This window comes from Lepidochelys kempii, chromosome 10, assembly GCF_965140265.1.
Source record: "Lepidochelys kempii isolate rLepKem1 chromosome 10, rLepKem1.hap2, whole genome shotgun sequence".
NCBI lineage: Eukaryota > Metazoa > Chordata > Testudines > Cheloniidae > Lepidochelys > Lepidochelys kempii.
In genome coordinates this window covers 76010237-76028022 of record NC_133265.1, presented here as the reverse complement: position 1 = coordinate 76028022, position 17786 = coordinate 76010237, and the positions used below count along the sequence as shown (strand labels likewise).

General features: G+C 42.6%; 1 protein-coding gene across 4 annotated transcripts in view; it reads left to right on the top strand.

Annotated features, from left to right (window-relative positions):
* Positions 1-16294, top strand: part of LOC140895066 (protein FAM169B-like) — a 51877-nt gene extending 35583 nt beyond the window's left edge. The window contains exons 6-9 of one of the 4 annotated variants that reach the window (XM_073304251.1): positions 7103-7285; positions 10364-10492; positions 14332-14435; positions 15243-16294. In XM_073304251.1, the coding sequence (XP_073160352.1) occupies positions 7103-7285; positions 10364-10492; positions 14332-14435; positions 15243-15467 (641 nt within the window). In that variant the 3' untranslated portion in view covers positions 15468-16294. The remainder of the gene's footprint in view (positions 1-7102; positions 7286-10363; positions 10493-14331; positions 14436-15242) is intronic. The other 3 variants (XM_073304250.1, XM_073304252.1, XM_073304253.1) reach the window with 3 other exon arrangements.
* Positions 16295-17786: the final 1492 nt, after the last annotated feature.

Here is a 17786-nt window from a genome sequence, read left to right as displayed (position 1 = left end):
ATGAGGACTGATTAGTAAATATTTGTAAAAATGATAAAAGCGCTTAGTAGTAATTTTACTGAGGTGCTTCAAAAGGGATGATAGGCTTTATTTAATATAAATCAGACACCAGAAGTGTTTGCCCACATGGTGGGATGAAGTCCATTTCAGCCTTTTTCCCATGAACCTCTGTAGACTTGGTCTTTTAGATATTTCCCCCTTGAATTAGATCCCATAGGGATACTATGTATGTGTTTTCCATTGATCACATACATTTTCTGTCCATAAAATGAGATCAGAACAAAAAGTTAACCTGCCTAACACCTAGCAAAAAGTTTGGTTTTGGATAATTGTTCCCCTTCCCCACTCTTTTCTAGCAATAATATTTTTAATGTGCATATTTGAACCAGTTTGAAGGTTCTAGCTTTAATAAAATAAAATAAAAAATAAAATGAACACATACTAGCCAAGACATGTGTTCATTTAATTTTATTGAAGCCAGAATCTTTGCTTCCCTTTTCACATCACACAACGGGTTGACATTGGGTTCTGTTCAGCAGAAATAGTCCCCACCCTTTACATAAGCATTGATCCTGCAGAAGGCCTGTGTGAACTTGTGTGTGCAAAGCCAACTTGTTCAGCAGGGATGCAGTCAGTATGCACAACCTTGTTTTCTTTGGGCCCCTTAGATGTGGGGACAGGGTTGGGTTTTTCCTGGTTTGTGGATGTTTGGGAATGCTAATGGCTGTCTGCTTTCCTGCCCTGGTAATTGCTGTTTACCATTGTGCTGGCTCATAAGTTGGTCATTTGGCACTCATGACCTAACCAAACAGATCAAAGGCTTTGAAAGGGCAGACTGCATAAATACTTCCATCTCTCCTGCCAATGCCCTAATTTCCTTTGTCTCTTCCCTCACCCCAAAACTCAGTCTTTTTATATGGCTGAGCAATGAAAAAAAGGTCCAAGCCAACAGTGCACAGGAACCTCAACTCAAGCCCACCAATAGCTTATTAGGACCCTGCTCCACTATTAGAAAGGACCCTGGAGGCAAAATTCACTTCACCCCAAAGTCTATGGGTGGTGGCTTCTTCTCATGTGTTTGCTCAGGGGTAAAAGGAGAGAGTGTCTTCATGATTAGTCTGTTTATGATATCCTTAGACTTTACAAATGTCTGTCTTCCTTAAGCACAAAATTAAGAGCGCAGAAATTGATCAGCCAGCTCCTGTCCATTAGGACGGCTACACATCAGTCTCTCAATCTGATTTCAGGGATTTGTAAGAGACAAATAACGTGAGATGCCAAAAATATCTCCGAGGGACAATATCAGGGTTGAAGGGCCTGAAACTAATCCTACAATACTCAAAGAAGCTGTAAATTTTGTGATGAAAAGTTCGTCAGCTCCCCAGAACGAACATTGTCAGAGTCTAACACCTCTGGTGTGCTGCCAGCCCACAATAAGGCGAGGGTGTGCTCAGGTTCTTGGCTCACATAGGTGCATCGTACTTTTCTTAATTCTGCCCATCTGCTCTATTCTTTTGAGTAGGAAAGGGGAACTGCAACCACCTAAAACTGCTGCCATTGTAGTGCTTCAGAGACCAGGATTCTGGAACGTTTGAATGCTTGGACTGCCCTTGTAATGGAGGAGAAAAAATACACACTGCAATACATCGATGCACATGTGGGGACTTCATGATTGCCAGTTAAACCACGCATGTGCAGGATTAGGTCAAGAACTTAGGACTTTCTGTTCCAAAATCACAGATGTCTCCCAGCTAAAGGAGGGGTTTTCTTTGCAGTTATTATTATGGTAGTGCTTAAGGACCAACCAAGAGTGGGCCCCACTGTGCTAGGCACTGTACAGACACAGAATATTAGACAGTCTCTGCCCTGAATGGTTTACGATCTAGAGACAGGACAGAGACAAGCTGGGGGAAGAGGCAGAACACACAAGTAGCAAATGTCATATTAGTGCCACAATTTTTTGGGAGTGGATTTAAGAGGGGATGAGCTCTTAAAAGAAAAGTGAAAGGAGAGGGTGAAGGGAAGAGGAAGAGGGGTGAGGGGGTCTGGGCAGAGGAGAAGAGCTTAATGAGGGGCAGATTTGGAGTGAAGTGGAGAAGAAGAGACTGGGAGGGAGGGGAAAGGTTGGACCAAACAGGTGATCATCACAGGACAGAGAAAGTCAAATCAAAACTACAGAAAGTTCTCTGAACGTTGGAAGGCCCCTGCTTTGGCTGCTTCTGCAGCAGCACCTGCTGGCTGGAGAGTCTGGGTAGCTCCTCTGCAGCTTCTCCCTACACCACATGTTGGGGATAGTCACGATCCGAGTCCTCATTTCCCGGTGTGTTTGTGTGTTTCCCCTGCAAGTTCTGGCTCCAGGGGGCTGCTGATGAGAGGGGTGGCCCCAGTGGGACCCCATTTTACCCCCTCTCTGCTGCTGCTGCTTCTACTGACTGGCAGTTAGTAATATATATTTTGCAGGGCAGAGCTGACATAATCACATATACTTGAGTAAGTCTGACATTCTGGCCAATAGATGCATGTACATTACATTGGGTATGCTCACCGTTAACAACAAAAGTCTCAACTATGGAAGCATTAAAGTCACTTTGTCATGCTGAAACTGCCAGTGTTCAGAGTGCGATCTGAGATGTATATTTTTGGGCTTGACTTGATTATAGACCATGGCTGGATTATTTATGGCTGGTTGTGGTGGTACAGGGAGGAGGGTTGTTTATACAACCTATTGTGGTCATTTTGATTTAATGTACAACTGCATGTGAATAACTGCATTAATATCTGGGCACTTTAGTCCCAGGAAAATTTTGATTAACTTAATGGAACAAACTGAATGAATTTCAGAGAACAGCAACAAAAATGATTAGGGAGATGGAGGGATTGGCCTAGGAAGAAAGGATAACTACCATGGAAGTGTTACAAATATTTGTAAACACCAAAACAAACTGTCTGTATTCACAAAAAGAAAAGGAGGACTTGTGGCACCTTAGAGACTAACCAATTTATTTGAGCATAAGCTTTCGTGAGCTACAGCTCACTTCATCGGATGCATACTGTGGAAAGTGTAGAAGATCTTTTTATATACACACAAAGCATGAAAAAGTACCTCCTCCCACCCCACTCTCCTGCTGGTAATAGCTTATCTAAAGTGATCACTCTCCTTACAATGTGTATGATAATCAAGTTGGGCCATTTCCAGCACAAATCCAGGTTTTCTCAAACCCCACCCCCCCCACACAAACCCACTCTCCTGCTGGCAATAGCTTATCTAAAGTGACCATTCTCCTTACAATGTGTATGATAATCAAGGTGGGCCATTTCCAGCACAAATCCAGGGTTTAACAAGAACGTCTTGGGGGGGAGGAAAAAACAAGGGGAAATAGGTTACCTTGCATATGACTTAGCCACTCCCAGTCTCTATTCAAGCCTAAGTTAATTGTATCCAATTTGCAAATGAATTCCAATTCAACAGTCTCTCGCTGGAGTCTGGATTTGAAGTTTTTTTGTTGTAATATAGCAACTTTCATGTCTGTAATCGCGTGACCAGAGAGATTGAAGTGTTCTCTGACTGGTTTATGAATGTTATAATTCTTGACATCTGATTTGTGTCCATTTATTCTTTTACGTAGAGACTGTCCAGTTTGACCAATGTACATGGCAGAGGGGCATTGCTGGCACACGATGGCATATATCACATTGGTGGATGTGCAGGTGAACGAGCCTCTGATAGTGTGGCTGATGTTATTAGGCCCTGTGATGGTGTCCCCTGAATAGATACGTGGGCACAGTTGGCAACGGGCTTTGTTGCAAGGATAGGTTCCTGGGTTAGTGGTTCTGTTGTGTGGTATGTGGTTGCTGGTGAGTATTTGCTTCAGGTTGGGGGGGCTGTCTGTAGGCAAGGACTGGCCTGTCTCCCAAGATTTGTGAGAGTGTTGGGTCATCCTTCAGGATAGGTTGTAGATCCTTAATAATGCGTTGGAAGGGTTTTAGTTGGGGGCTGAAGGTGACGGCTAGTGGCGTTCTGTTATTTTCTTTATTAGGCCTGTCCTGTAGTAGGTGACTTCTGGGAACTCTTCTGGCTCTATCAATCTGTTTCTTCACTTCCGCAGGTGGGTATTGTAGTTGTAAGAATGCTTGATAGAGCTCTTGTAGGTGTTTGTCTCTGTCTGAGGGGTTGGAGCAAATGCGGTTGTATCGCAGAGCTTGGCTGTAGACGATGGATTGTGTGGTGTGGTCAGGGTGAAAGCTGGAGGCATGTAGATCGGAAACCTGCTGACCGCTATATTCCTGTATAGGGTGGTGTTTATGTGACCATCGTTTATTAGCACTGTAGTGTCCAGGAAGTGGATTTCTTGTGTGGACTGGACCAGGCTGAGGTTGATGGTGGGATGGAAATTGTTGAAATCATGGTGGAATTCCTCAAGGGCTTCTTTTCCATGGGTCCAGATGATGAAGATGTCATCAATATAGCGCAAGTAGAGTAGGGGCGTTAGGGCCCGAGAGCTGAGGAAGCGTTGTTCTAAGTCAGCCATAAAAATGTTGGCATACTGTGGGGCCATGCGGGTACCCATAGCAGTGCCGCTGATCTGAAGGTATACATTGTCCGCAAATGTAAAATAGTTATGGGTAAGGACAAAGTCACAAAGTTCAGCCACCAGGTTAGCCGTGACATTATCGGGGATACTGTTCCTGACGGCTTGTAGTCCATCTTTGTGTGGAATGTTGGTGTAGAGGGCTTCTACATCCATAGTGGCCAGGGGATGGTGTTATCAGGAAGATCACTGATGGATTGTAGTTTCCTCAGGAAGTCAGTGGTGTCTCGAAGGTAGCTGGGAGTGCTGGTAGCGTAGGGCCTGAGGAGGGAGTCTACATAGCCAGACAATCCTGCTGTCAGAGTGCCAATGCCTGAGATGATGGGGCGCCCAAGGTTTCCAGGTTTATGGATCTTGGGTAGTAGATAGAATATCCCAGGTCGGGGTTCCAGGGGTGTGTCTGTGCAGATTTGATCTTGTGCTTTTTCAGGGAGTTTCTTGAGCAAATGCTGTAGTTTCTTTTGGTAACTCTCAGTGGGATCAGAGGGTAATGGCTTGTAGAAAGTGGTGTCGGAGAGCTGCCGAGCAGCCTCTTGTTCATATTCCGACCTATTCATCATGACAACAGCACCTCCTTTGTCAGCCTTTTTGATTATGATGTCAGAGTTGTTTCTGAGGCTGTGGATGGCATTGTGTTCCGCACGGCTGAGGTTATGGGGCAAGTGATGCTGCTTTTCCACAATTTCAGCCTGTGCAGGAGAGTGGGTTTGTGTGTGTGTGAGGGGGGGTGAGAAAACGTGGATTTGTGCTGGAAATGGCCCAACTCGATTATCATACACATTCTAAGGAGAGTGATTACTTTAGATAAGCTATTACCAGCAGGAGAGTGGGGTTTGAGGAGGTATTTTTTCATGCTTTGTGTGTATGTAAAAAGATCTTCTACACTTTCCACAGTATGCATCCGATGAAGTGAGCTGTAGCTCACGAAAGCTTATGCTCAAATAAACTGGTTAGTCTCTAAGGTGCCACAAGTACTCCTTTTCTTTTTGCGAATACAGACTAACACGGCTGTTACTCTGAAACCTGTCTGTATTCAATAAAGCACTTGGGAAGTCAAGCACTTTCTTAAGTCTCATTGATTTTATTGTGATTTAAGCAAATGCATATGTGTCTTGCTGAATTTGGAGTCCAAGGTAGGAGAGGAATTAAAGTCAGACCTGACTTCTGTTGGCGTTAGTGGCAAAACTCCAGTTGAAATCAACAGGAGCAGAAGCAGGCCCTTATTTAAGATAACAAGCAGGAGGTGGCTAGAAGAAAATGGTCACACTGAAAGAAGGGAAGCTTAATTTGAATATCAGGAAAAGCCTCCTGACAATTAGTTCTATTATGCTGTGAAAGAGACTCCCAAGAGAAGTGGCAGAAGATTCATGACTTGAGTAGTTTAAAACGAAGTTGGATGTTACACTGGTAAATGTGTAGTAGGGAACAAACTAACTATGAGAGGCACTAGATTAACCGGGAAAGCTGGCGAGAAAATGTTTTTCCCCTCTCATGCAAAATTTAAATGAAAATGTTTTGTTTTCATCAAAATTTTCAACAAAATATTTTGACTTTTCATCAAAAACTAAAAACTTTTCAGTTTTCTGACAAAAAAGAAAAAAATAGAAAAGAAGATGCTGTCATGAAAATATTGGGGGCGGGGCAGGGCAGAGGAGAAAGGTTTGATGGAAAATTGTCAAGCAGACCTACTAAAAGGCCTCTAATTTGTATGATTCTATGGATTTTCAGTTGTATTTAATCTGTATGAGTCCAGGCACTATGGCAGTGGGCATTTCATAAATGATTAAATACAAACCATCAGGAGGAAACATTTGTAGTGCTTTTATTCTACAAAGTCGCTAGATAACAGATTGATCTCAACATAAATTATTTCATGATTGAATGCTTATGTTTTCTTATTCTTTTGGGTTCTATTTCTTGTGGCATTTTGAACTTCTGTGCATAATATACAAAGAACTACTCATGTAATTCTTGCAGAGTGAGGCCCTTAGTTAATCGATATGAACATTGTAATTTTGGACTCTGCATGTCTGTACTCAACCATAACTCCTCTTGACGGCAGAGGGCGTTTAGCCTGGGTGATGACTGCAGAGTAAAGGTTTGAAGTGCTGGGGCAAGCTCTAATACTTTCTGACTGTTTTAGTGAGAAGTGGTTTGGTCCAGTAGGCAGGACGCTAGGCTTGAGTCACTGTTTTAGCCTCAGCAACACACAGGCCCTTAGTTAGTATCTGTCTCCATCTTTGTACTGGGGTTTGGCTTTGTTGGCAAGGAAACATAAACTCTGAGTCTAAAATTTCTCCCTGAACTTGGCATTCCCTAGGGTTCTATCCGACACCTCCTTGGTCTGAGTTCAAACTTTTTTCTCTGTAGAATGCCACACCCACTTCCCTTCTATGTAAAATAAAGTTAATGCGCCCCTCCTGCCACAATTATTGCTGTTTATTGGCTTGGAGAGTGGTTTATCTTTTCATTTATTGGTTATAAGAGTGAGCTATTTTACTGTGTACTCTCAGGAAGCCTGTGTGATGTTAACTCCTGTCAATGCTACCTGCTCCCAGTTCTGGATACTGTATTTGTCCGGAGAAAATACAGAAGGTGTGGCCTAGGGATGAAAATTCTGCATGATTTCTGTCAATCTTTTGGGACCGAAGATGCCTTGGGGATCAGCTTCCCTATTTCTGCTGACATGTACCAAGGTAAAACACTTGATGTGGAAACATTAGGTAAAAGGTCATGTATAATTTATGCATTTCATAAAAATATTGGAAGCGGCTTCTTGGCTGCAGGAGAGTTCAATGCATTGGAGTGAACACAAAAATAATGTCCTTGGCATGCAATCTCTCTAGAGACACATGTAGCTTCCTGTGGGGAGGAAATCCTGTGTTCTTATAAGATATTGAGTGATAGAATGGTAGTTTGGTATTTACACTCTTATATAATTATCTCCAAGAAATGGAGTAATGGCTTTGGAATCAAAGAATGAATGATCAGCTTGCTGTTTGACAAGAAAGAAAAAGAAGAAATTGTGTGGATGTCCATATGCACACACTACACACATGCCACATCTGTGGTCCTTATACTTTTGTGATAAATTGCATTTGTCAGGCACCACACCTGACCCGTGCCCCCTAATCCAACTTGTCAGAAGTACTTCTTTCATTCCAAATCTCTGAGCGGCTTTTGAACAGTCACAATATATTTTTAAAATGAGTTATAATTTTCACTCCGTGGCTGTACAGTTGGATTCGTGGTAACGCAAGCAAGCCTGGAGTTTCAGGTGGAAGCTTAAATAAAATAGTCCTAAGAATAAAATGATTTTTAAAATCTCTAAAACATGTATAAAATACTTCTTTGTTAAATATGTGGCTTAAATCAAATACCTGATGATGTGGTGTGACATGGGGGTCTTACTGCAACTTGTTTGGGATATCTGTGTTAGCCACTCCTGGCTTTACAGTCATCCCTAATTAATACCAATAAAACCTTTATTCCCCCTAGTCTCTCTCTGTCCCTCAACACACATAGCTGTACACTGTTCTGTTTATCTGAAATGTATACACCATGCACAGCTAATGCATAGATAGTCATGTATATTATACATTCACATCTCTCCCTTTTCCCACAACTCTATCGAAGATACTGTGTCCTCTTAATACAGGAAGAAGTAATACAGGTGAAATTATTTTTCTCCATCGAACAAAAACAGTTTCCCTGATGGCATGCATTGTATGGTTTATACATGCTGCATTTTGAGATTTGTTTATAAACACTAGTGGTACATCCTAAGAGTTAGCTTTTCATCTCTGGTAGGTTTGGGGCTCAGGTTCAGGGCCAGGACTCTGTCTTTGCTTGTGTTTGTAGAGTGCCTAGCACAATCGATCCCTGATCCTGACTGGGATCTCTGGATCTCACTGTAAACATAAATATTAAATGCCAAGGGTGAAATACTGGCCTTATTGAAGTAGGTATAAATTCTTCTGCATTAGACTGAGGACTGCAACCCAGTGCCCTCTAAATATCCTTCCACTAAATGTGAGCAGTTCTCACTAGCATTTCTTATATAATATTCCCACTCTCTGCTGTACAAGTCTAAAAAGGAGCAATAAAGCCATGAACTGAATATTTTGCTGTCACTGTACTTATCTCTCCCAGAGTTTCTTGCTGAAGAAATCAATTTAGCTTTTATCCTGAAGTAAAATTAATGACAATGATCTACTCATTATGAGGCAGATGTTTACTTACAAGAATGACGGGATTTAAAAAAAAAAAGAAAACTACCAAATCCAGTTAAACATTAAAGATAAGTGAGCTTTCCAAACTCTCTCCATGGTATGATGAACTACTTAGGATGCAGGGACAGAATGTATCATGGAGTGATCAGGGATTATCATCTTAAAACTTGAGTCAGGAGACATGAGCAGGACCTCATGGAAAGGTGGTTGACAGAGGTTTAAAAATCCCTGTTTAATTTACAGAACAGTTCAGAAATGCAACACTTCATCACTCCTAAAGGGATACACTAATAGCATAAATCCTGTTGGCAGTTTCCTCACTTTGGCTCTGCAACTAGCAATGAGGAAAACCTGCAAAGGAGACGGGTTTGGGTTTGATATGAATAAACAGCCCTAAATTTGAATGCTTATCCAAATTATATGAATGTTCTTTGTCTACAGAATACGCCTGGAATACTAATAGGACCAAGGTTTCTCATGAAAGTTATACCTTTACCTCAGCTACATCTGTTGTCTCTGTCAGCTCCTTCTGTTTCAGGCTTTCCTCATTCACCCCAATAAGTAAAAGCCCCTGAATGCTTACCAGAAAGTAGTCTCACGTTAGAGAGAGGGACAGGGCTATCATTAATTTCTTCCCAAGATGTCCTGCTAATTAATGCTCACTATGATTCTGCAAGCCACACTTGGTGTACATACTTTGTTTATTGTTTGTATACCTCCAGTTCTGTGCTGAATACTTTAGCGATATGGTCCCTGCTCAAAAGAGCCTGTGGTCTTGACCCCAGTATGCAACATATGACCAGCGAGGTTCAAGCACTAATTTTGGTTGCATGAGTTATTGTTTTCAATGGTCTCATTTGATAACAATTCATTGCAGAGAGGGATAAGATTTATTAAGGCTCTGTGAAGCAATGCATTTCAAAAAGGGACTTTAAAGGAGAAAAGGGAGATATTGCGTGCCTGTTAATAAACACCTGTCGTCTGCCTCTTAAAGTACTCTTTTTCTGTAAGGCAGAAATGAGCAAAACTCTTTATTTATCCTCAGTGAGAAGATTATGAATGTGATAACATGGATTTCCATTATAAACCCCAGGCAGTGACCACTTAGCCAATATTTTAAAAAGGCTCCTGCCATATCTATGCACTATAGGGTAAGAAAGGAGCAGAGTGGGAGACTTAATTCAGCCTGCATCTATTTTTTTTGTTAGCTCAGGGCAGATTCTGAATATTATCCCGTTGTTGGTTAAGAAACTTCAGTAGCCTTGAATAGATGTTCAACATACAGGGTTCCTCCAGCCAGGTATAAGTACTCAGACTCCATGCCATGGCTGTGCGAGAGGCTTAGCAGAGAGAGAGAGAGAGAAAATGAAGGGTGGAAAGAGAGAGAAAACAGCCAAAAACCACACCTTTAAGAAAAAATAGGTCTCTGAGAGAACATCCTGAGGGCTCACGCTTGGTGCCACCAGCTGACTCTTAACTCACTAATGCTTCCCCGTCTCTCTCTCCCCCCCTCCACGCCCCGCACTTGGTTTTCCTGTTCAGTTTGCCAGAAATTCTTGCAGACCCATCCAGAGGAGCAGGATCGACTGTGGGAGGTGGAAGCACCAGGGGACTGGAGCCAGCGTGTTAGTATCTGGTTAAAGATTCAGCTGGAAACTGCCCTTTCAGAAAGTGAGTTACAAACTGTACGGACTTCTCCTTGTCAAAACTTCACAGTTAAAAGCTACGCTTCCTTAATGATGACAAAATGCTGCTTCCTCTCATTGGCAGCACGTGGAGAAAGTGCTAAGCATGCGGTTCAGCACGTTGTCTTTTTATCTGACTCAGAAGCGACAGGTACCTCTCAGCTATCGGGGTGGGTGGTATGTGTGCAAAAAGTCTATGGTTAGACCCCAAAGCAGGTATCTCAGCTCTAGTATGTTAAAAAAAAAAAAAAAAGGCACAGGTGCATTGAAAGGCAACTAGAAAAATTTCTAGAGCCATGGGGATGAGAGTTACTGAATTCACTGTTCAGAGGCAATTTTCATGCCATTCTATGACATAAACTTGAAGGTTCCGCCTTCCTTTGTGTTCAATTGAAGGGAAAAAAATCTGTGTTCCTTATTGTACAGCACAGTACTTGGTAATCCTCAAGAGAGGGCCAAAATATCTAGTAAACAGGGCCAGGATTAGAGATTCTGAAGTAATGAAATCAAATTACAGAGACTCCGAGGGCTACTGACAAAATGCAGCCCTGGTGTAAGAGGATGGAACTCCCATTGCAGTGCATTATACCAGGGCAACAATTAGCCCAGTGAGGTTAGCACCATATATGGTCCATAGAGATGGGTTTATTTGTTTGTATAATAAGAAAAGGATTTAGGGGAGATACTTGTATTTGTGGAGGCTGTAGAGAAAGAGTATAAAACATATATGTGTCCCTCTTCTATAACCTCTGAGCTGTAATGTGCTATATCTCCATAGTGGAAAATGACAGAAATAAGTTAGCTTGGCAACAAATAGTAAAATATGCTTTTTAAAAAGATTCTCAGCTTATGGCTTATAGCTCGTCAGTGATCCCTTTCCTAGAGGGTGAATGTGCTGAGTTGGCTTTAACTTGACCATCTTCAGTGGAACTTCCAACTACCATAGAAATGGAATGTTAAAAACAACAAGGTGTTTGTAATATATGTATTAGATATACATATATATTTATATTATATATAAAATCTATGAGAGAGAGTGTGTGTGTGTGTATAGCATGTGTGTGTATCTCCCAGTGCATGGTAGATTACATGTACAGGAGTTAATGTAAAGGGGAGCATGGGACAGATAGTACCTACTACAAAGAGAGGGACAACTTCCCCAACTTTCACTGAGCTTGGAAGAAGTGCTGATCCCACAGCACTCCCCCTCTTGGCTGGTGAGGTAGCAGCAAAAGAATTTTATGGGGCATCATACTTTCTGCTAGTAGTAGGATAAGCAGCAGCTCCTCCCAGCTCAGGTGCACCTCATCCATCTCCTCTACAGGAAGATCTCTCCCCCTACCCCCACCCCATGGTTCCCCAGACTCCGTCCCTGCTAAGGGAGACTGGAATTGGAGTCTAAGTTACTAGCACCATGCTTTTGCAGGAGAAAAGGGAGGCGAATGATACGTCATAGAATGGAGCTCTTGAGGTGTGCCTTTACCCAACTCTGCACCCAGATGTTTGCTTGGATCTCTATAGGCTTATTTGAGGACATGAATGTCTTTCGGATCTAATTCTTCTGTGTTCTCTTCCCCCTTGCTGCATCCCGCCAGCATGAGGCAATGTAGTTCAGCATCACCAAATAATGTTGGTACATATGACAACAGCCACCAAGATTAGTGAGCTCCCCATCCTGTTCTGGGCTTCTTGAACAACCCTTCTGCCCCCGTTCCACAGTACTAGGCACTGTAGAAGAAAGCTATTTAATAGCTGTAACTGTGCAGCTCTTCTGCTGCATACTATGTAGTTTTTCAGAGTCAGGAATAAATTCTTGTCATATAATGTTGTAGGGCTTTTACAGAAAGATGTGTTCCAGAAAGGTTCAAACAAACCTGAGATCAGAATTTTAATTTTGCAAGGATATAGAGCGGCATCTAGTGGCAGCACAGATGAACCAGAAATGGTTCGTAGATTTGGGTATGCACACATTTGTAGATATGTGTTAGAAGGGAAACCTAGATGGATATGTTCTTTTCAACATGTTTGTTGAATTTTTATCAGTGTATAGCGATAAAAAGAAATTCCTTGGTGCATCATACATGGAACTGGAAATTTTCACTTAATTGTTGTTGAAAAATCAGCCAAGGTTAATTTATATCAAATAGTTCCAGTAACAGAGAAGCAGCAGCGTTTGCCTACAGAGGCTGGCTGAAATGTGAAAATAATTTAAGATGAATATGCAGCGAGGCTTCTACTTGCTGAACCAATCAGGCACTGAAATGAGCAGTTCTAGAGTAATTGAGTGAAAGTATGTAAGGTCTACAAAAATAAAGTGAATGTGAAAAGATAAGGTGGGGGAGGTACTGTCTTTTATTGGTCCAGGTCCTAAAGAGGAGCTCTGGATAAGCTCCAAAGCTTGTCTCTCTCACCAACAGAAGTGATTCCAATAAAAGATAGAACCTCCCCCATCTTGTCTCTCTAATATCCTGGGACCAATATGGCTACAGCCGCACTGCAAGCAGGGCCGGTGCAACCACTAAGCGAACTAGGCGGAGCTGGGGCAGGGAGCTGCTGCATGCGGCTCCCCGGGCTGAGGGAGGGGGTAGTGGGGAGCTGCCGCACGGCTCCCCAGGCCAAGGGAGGGGGCGGCGGGGAGTTGGCGCACAGCTCCCTGGGCCGAGGGGAGGGAGCGAGAGAGGGGGTGGCAGGGAGCTGCCGCAGGGGGGGCACCTCAGGGTGAGGGGGGGCTGCGGAGCTGCCGCGGGGGGGCACCTCAGGGCGAGGGGGGGGCGGGGAGCTGATGCAGGGCTGGGGGGGGCGCAAGGTGGAAGTTTCGCCTAGGGCGCGAAACATGCTTGCACCAGCCCTGACTGCAAGTGAAAAGAAAAGCAGATTCCGTGGGAAATAACTGCTTTCCAGGCTTTTGGGAATCATGAAAAGTACCTTTTATTGTCTAACAGGCAACTTACAGACCAGTGAACTCTCTGAGAAATGGATTCCATTTAGCGGAACAAACTTTCAACCTAAGGCTAGAAAGGTTTTCAATGACATTTTAGTGCAGACATTCATGTGCCGATGGAGGAATATCCTGAGATTTTTAATGCTATCTGGGAAGAGGATAGGGACATAAGCGCAGTGTTAATAATTTATTTTTCTGGTCTCTCTGCACTCATTTTACCCCAATTAATAGTCAGAAAATCAGAGTCAGTCAGAGCTAATTTGTTGGGCACTGGAAATATTAGACGCCGTGCTTCAGTCTCAACCATTACAATTCTTCTGAAATAATCAGAAAGGATGGAAGTTTACAGTCACCCCAAAATTAGCCTGACATGCTGTTGTTGCACATCAGGACCCTTTATGTCAAGATAGTGGAGGCTCAGAAATGGCAAATGTAATTAAAAACTTTTTCAGATGTAATTTATACCTGGCAAGAAGTGCGGGTGTGAAAACTGAGGGCTAACTGTTCAAATTGCATCTACAGCACTAACAGATGCATCTGTTTGCAGGTAGATGATGTGATATTTACAAGCAGAAAATTTTGTGTGTGAAAATGCCAGGTGTGGGTTTTCTGCACATTCAGATAGATGGACCTGCAAATATTTCAGGTGCAAGTGGCTATCAGAAAATGGGGTTCTTCTGACCAAACCTATGCATTTGTCTTTTGTGGCATTGCCACCTATTGCACAAGGGTTTTTTTGTTGTTACTGGGCTGTGTGGTTAATTGTCAGAATTGGAGGAGCGGGACTGAAATTGTATGAGGACAGCATTTTGTAGGTATTTTTTTGATAAAACTGTTGCTATGGAAGTTGTGCCAACATTCTTTCATTATGATCTTGCCCTTAGAAAACACAGTTAGTCAGACTGCTTCAGAGGAGGAAGGAGGCTGTCATATAGAGGGAGCTCAGGATGATGAACCCATATGCTTAGATGCAGGCCCGATGAATGAGGTACGTGATTAGTTTATCATTTTATGATCCTCTTTTTCATAAACATTTTCCCCCTACTTAGTGAGTTAGGGAGCCTAAATAGGAGAGAGTGACACAAATAAACATGGATGATCTTCTATCACTGGGCCATTGATTTATATGGCTAATCTGTAATTGCTCTGGGGGCTAGGTGATGAAATGACCATCATATGTGAAAGTTTTTACTTTGTTCCTCACTGAGGTATAGGAACTGTAACGGAGCTGGAATGCTACAACAGCAGGTCTGGTACTGGCTTTCTCAACTGACCTGCATACATAGTAGGTAGAGTGGTTGCATAGTACTTTGCAATTAGAACGCCCTCTTTTTAATTGCTTACATTGGGCGTCTGCCCCCACACACTTCATTGCAGGATCGTGGCCTAAAATCATCTTGGCAATTGGAATGGACCAATTCTCCATAAACACAATAAAATATACTCAAGGAAACAAATCAAAATAATGAAGCTCATCAAATAATAAATAATGAGAGGGGCAGAAACAAAACAGAGTAAAATTAAGAACCATGGTTATTGTGTTTACTCCTCCCCTTTAGGTTGCCACCGAACGATTACTTGAACTAAATCAGTTTGTTGTTTTCTTAATACAGACAGTTCTGAGTATTTGTGTAGAGCATCAGGAATCTATTATATATAAACAAAATGGCTATGTTTTGGGGTCCCTTTTGTTTCTAAGGGCATCTTGGATTAAGGTCACATCATAGTTTTTACACGGTATATATGTACCTTTCATAATACCAGGATGATCCTTGTGTCTTGGTTCTAATTTCAGGGAGGTGAATGTATTCCTGATATTAGGAAAGTGGCACAAGAAGCCAGAGACGACAAAGGTAACACAGCAGGAGAAGCAAGGACATTACACCTGCAAATTCCCAAGGAGGAGGACTTTAGTCAAGGTACAGCTGATACGCAGCAATGTAAGGGATCTAGGAAAAGAGCAAGGACTATGGGCCTGCTGGAAGACAAGACTGCTAAGCATCTCCGAATGATGCCTTAATTCCCTCACTCAAGGAGCAAGATCCACTGTGCAGTCATAAAAGGCTAAAATAATAGACTAAACTAGTCATAATCTCTAACCACACTGAGATTTCTCCAGATTAGTTACAAGGGTTTTGCAAGGCAAATATTCAGAATCTTTTAAAAAAAAAACAAAAAACTATTGTTCTTTTAATTGTTCTTTTCTTTTGTTTCCTTCCAAGAAATTAAATAGCAGTCGAGCCTAGTTATTTCCCTGCTTTGGAAAGATTTTAATGGATCGTGTAAGAGGTCTAGAAAGGAGGAATTAGGTGACTTGTAGATACTGATGTAAGAAGATATTTCTATGGAAACAACTTCCTGTATTATGCAAGGGAGATACTGCAACACAGGTTGGTATCAGAATGATAGCTCTGTAACCTTCCTTTCAAAAAGAACAGTTGAGATGGAAATTCTTTCTGCTGGAAAAGCTCAGCTGAAAGATCTTCCTTTAAGCTACGAAGTGGACGGGGGAGGGGGGACAAAAAAACCCCATGGTCTACATTAATGCAGAAGTTTGGTACAGACAGGCCGTAAGTTGCCTTTAAGTTGAGACACTGAGATCACATTGTGTATATAATTTAAGGCACAGTTGCAGGAACTTTGTGTGGATTGCTTATCTCACGTATTGTATTTCATGTGGACCAGTTCCTAATGCTTTACAATAAAAGAAAATATATTGATAATGTGTCTCACCAGCTTGCACAAGTTACAGTGTGGTTAAAAAAAACCCCTCACCTTTCAGTCTCTCCCTCGCAAGGTAAAGTCAGTGTGGTGCTGTTCTAGCTTGACTTACTGATGTATCAGGAACGCTTTATTTATAATACACAAATCAATGCAAGGCAGTGCTTCATTCTACCCTTACAACCAGCCTCCACTGCAGCACCAAATGGATGCACCAGGTTCCATGTCATCACAGTGGATGTTGCATTAAAGGTTGGACACTTAAAGGTTTTCAACAGTTGTCATGGATCTAATCTTCTCTGAGGGTAAAATTTACCCCAATGCAAAGAGGCCTGCTCATGGCTCTCTGTGCTTCTGTGATCCCTGGGTGCCATGGAGGGAGCTCTGAACTATCCTTAAGAGGCAAGGGGAGCAGTGGTCAGCCTGGGGTAGGGTCTGGGTCCACATATACCCAGATCCTGTGGCCTGCAGTTCCCACATAGGGGTCATGGAGGGGGCAGAGGAATCTATTCCAGTCTATGGACTGATGCAGGATTCATAGAGAGGCTGCACTGTACCATGTCCACAGATTGCAGAGGAGAATTCTTTCCCTTTCACACCCTCCATGGGTCCCCACATGAAGCCCTGTCACTGGTTTTGTGTAGGAAAGGGTGGATTTCACCCACAGACTCTGATTTAATTTATCACTTAAGCATGTATTTACATCGATCCATGTTCAAGAATGTGCTTCAGTGCCATTGAAATCAACCTTTTCTGGGCATCTTCTACAAAAGAGGGAGTTATCTACTGGTGCTGTAATTGGAAATTATGTTAATTTTGCCATGAGAGGTGAAACATTGATCACTGAACCAGCCATAATTCTGATGCAGACATGATTAGCAACCTCTGACAAAGCTAGCCTGTCTCAGAGAGTAAGATTGGCCCATCCATATGTGGCTGATCTGTAGAGGATAGGCTGGCCCAGTGCAATGAGTGTATGAAATGGGGATTCGCTTGGGAAACAGTGCCCTTATCCATGGCATCTTAGTTTCTCTCTACCTAAGTAGGGTACATCTGGCATCTTTTATAAAACATTGTATCAACTGTTGGATGATACCTGGCCCAAGGCATAATAGAAAATAAAGGCAGCTGTAATCTTCATGACCGCTGATCCCATGTTTCATTTTAGTCCACTATGACAGCTGAGTTTGCTGTCATAGATATGAACGCCACGAGCCATCACCTTCAGCCTCCAATTAAAATCTCTCCAGCGCATCATCAAGGATCTACAACCTGTCCTGAAGGACGACCCAGGACTCTCTCAGATCTTGGGAGATAGGCCAGACCTTGCTTACAGACAGCCCGCCAACCTGAAGCAAATACTCACCTGCAACCACACACCACACAACAAGACCACTAACCCAGGAACTTATCCTTGCAACAAAGCCCATTGCCAACTGTGTCCACATATCTATTCAGGGGACACCATCATAGGGCCTAATCACATCAGCCACACTATCAGAGGCTCGTTCACCTGAACATCCACCAATGTGATATATGCCATCATGTGCCAGCAATGCCCCTCTGCCATGTACATTGGCCAAACCGGACAGTCTCTATGTAAAAGAATAAATGGACA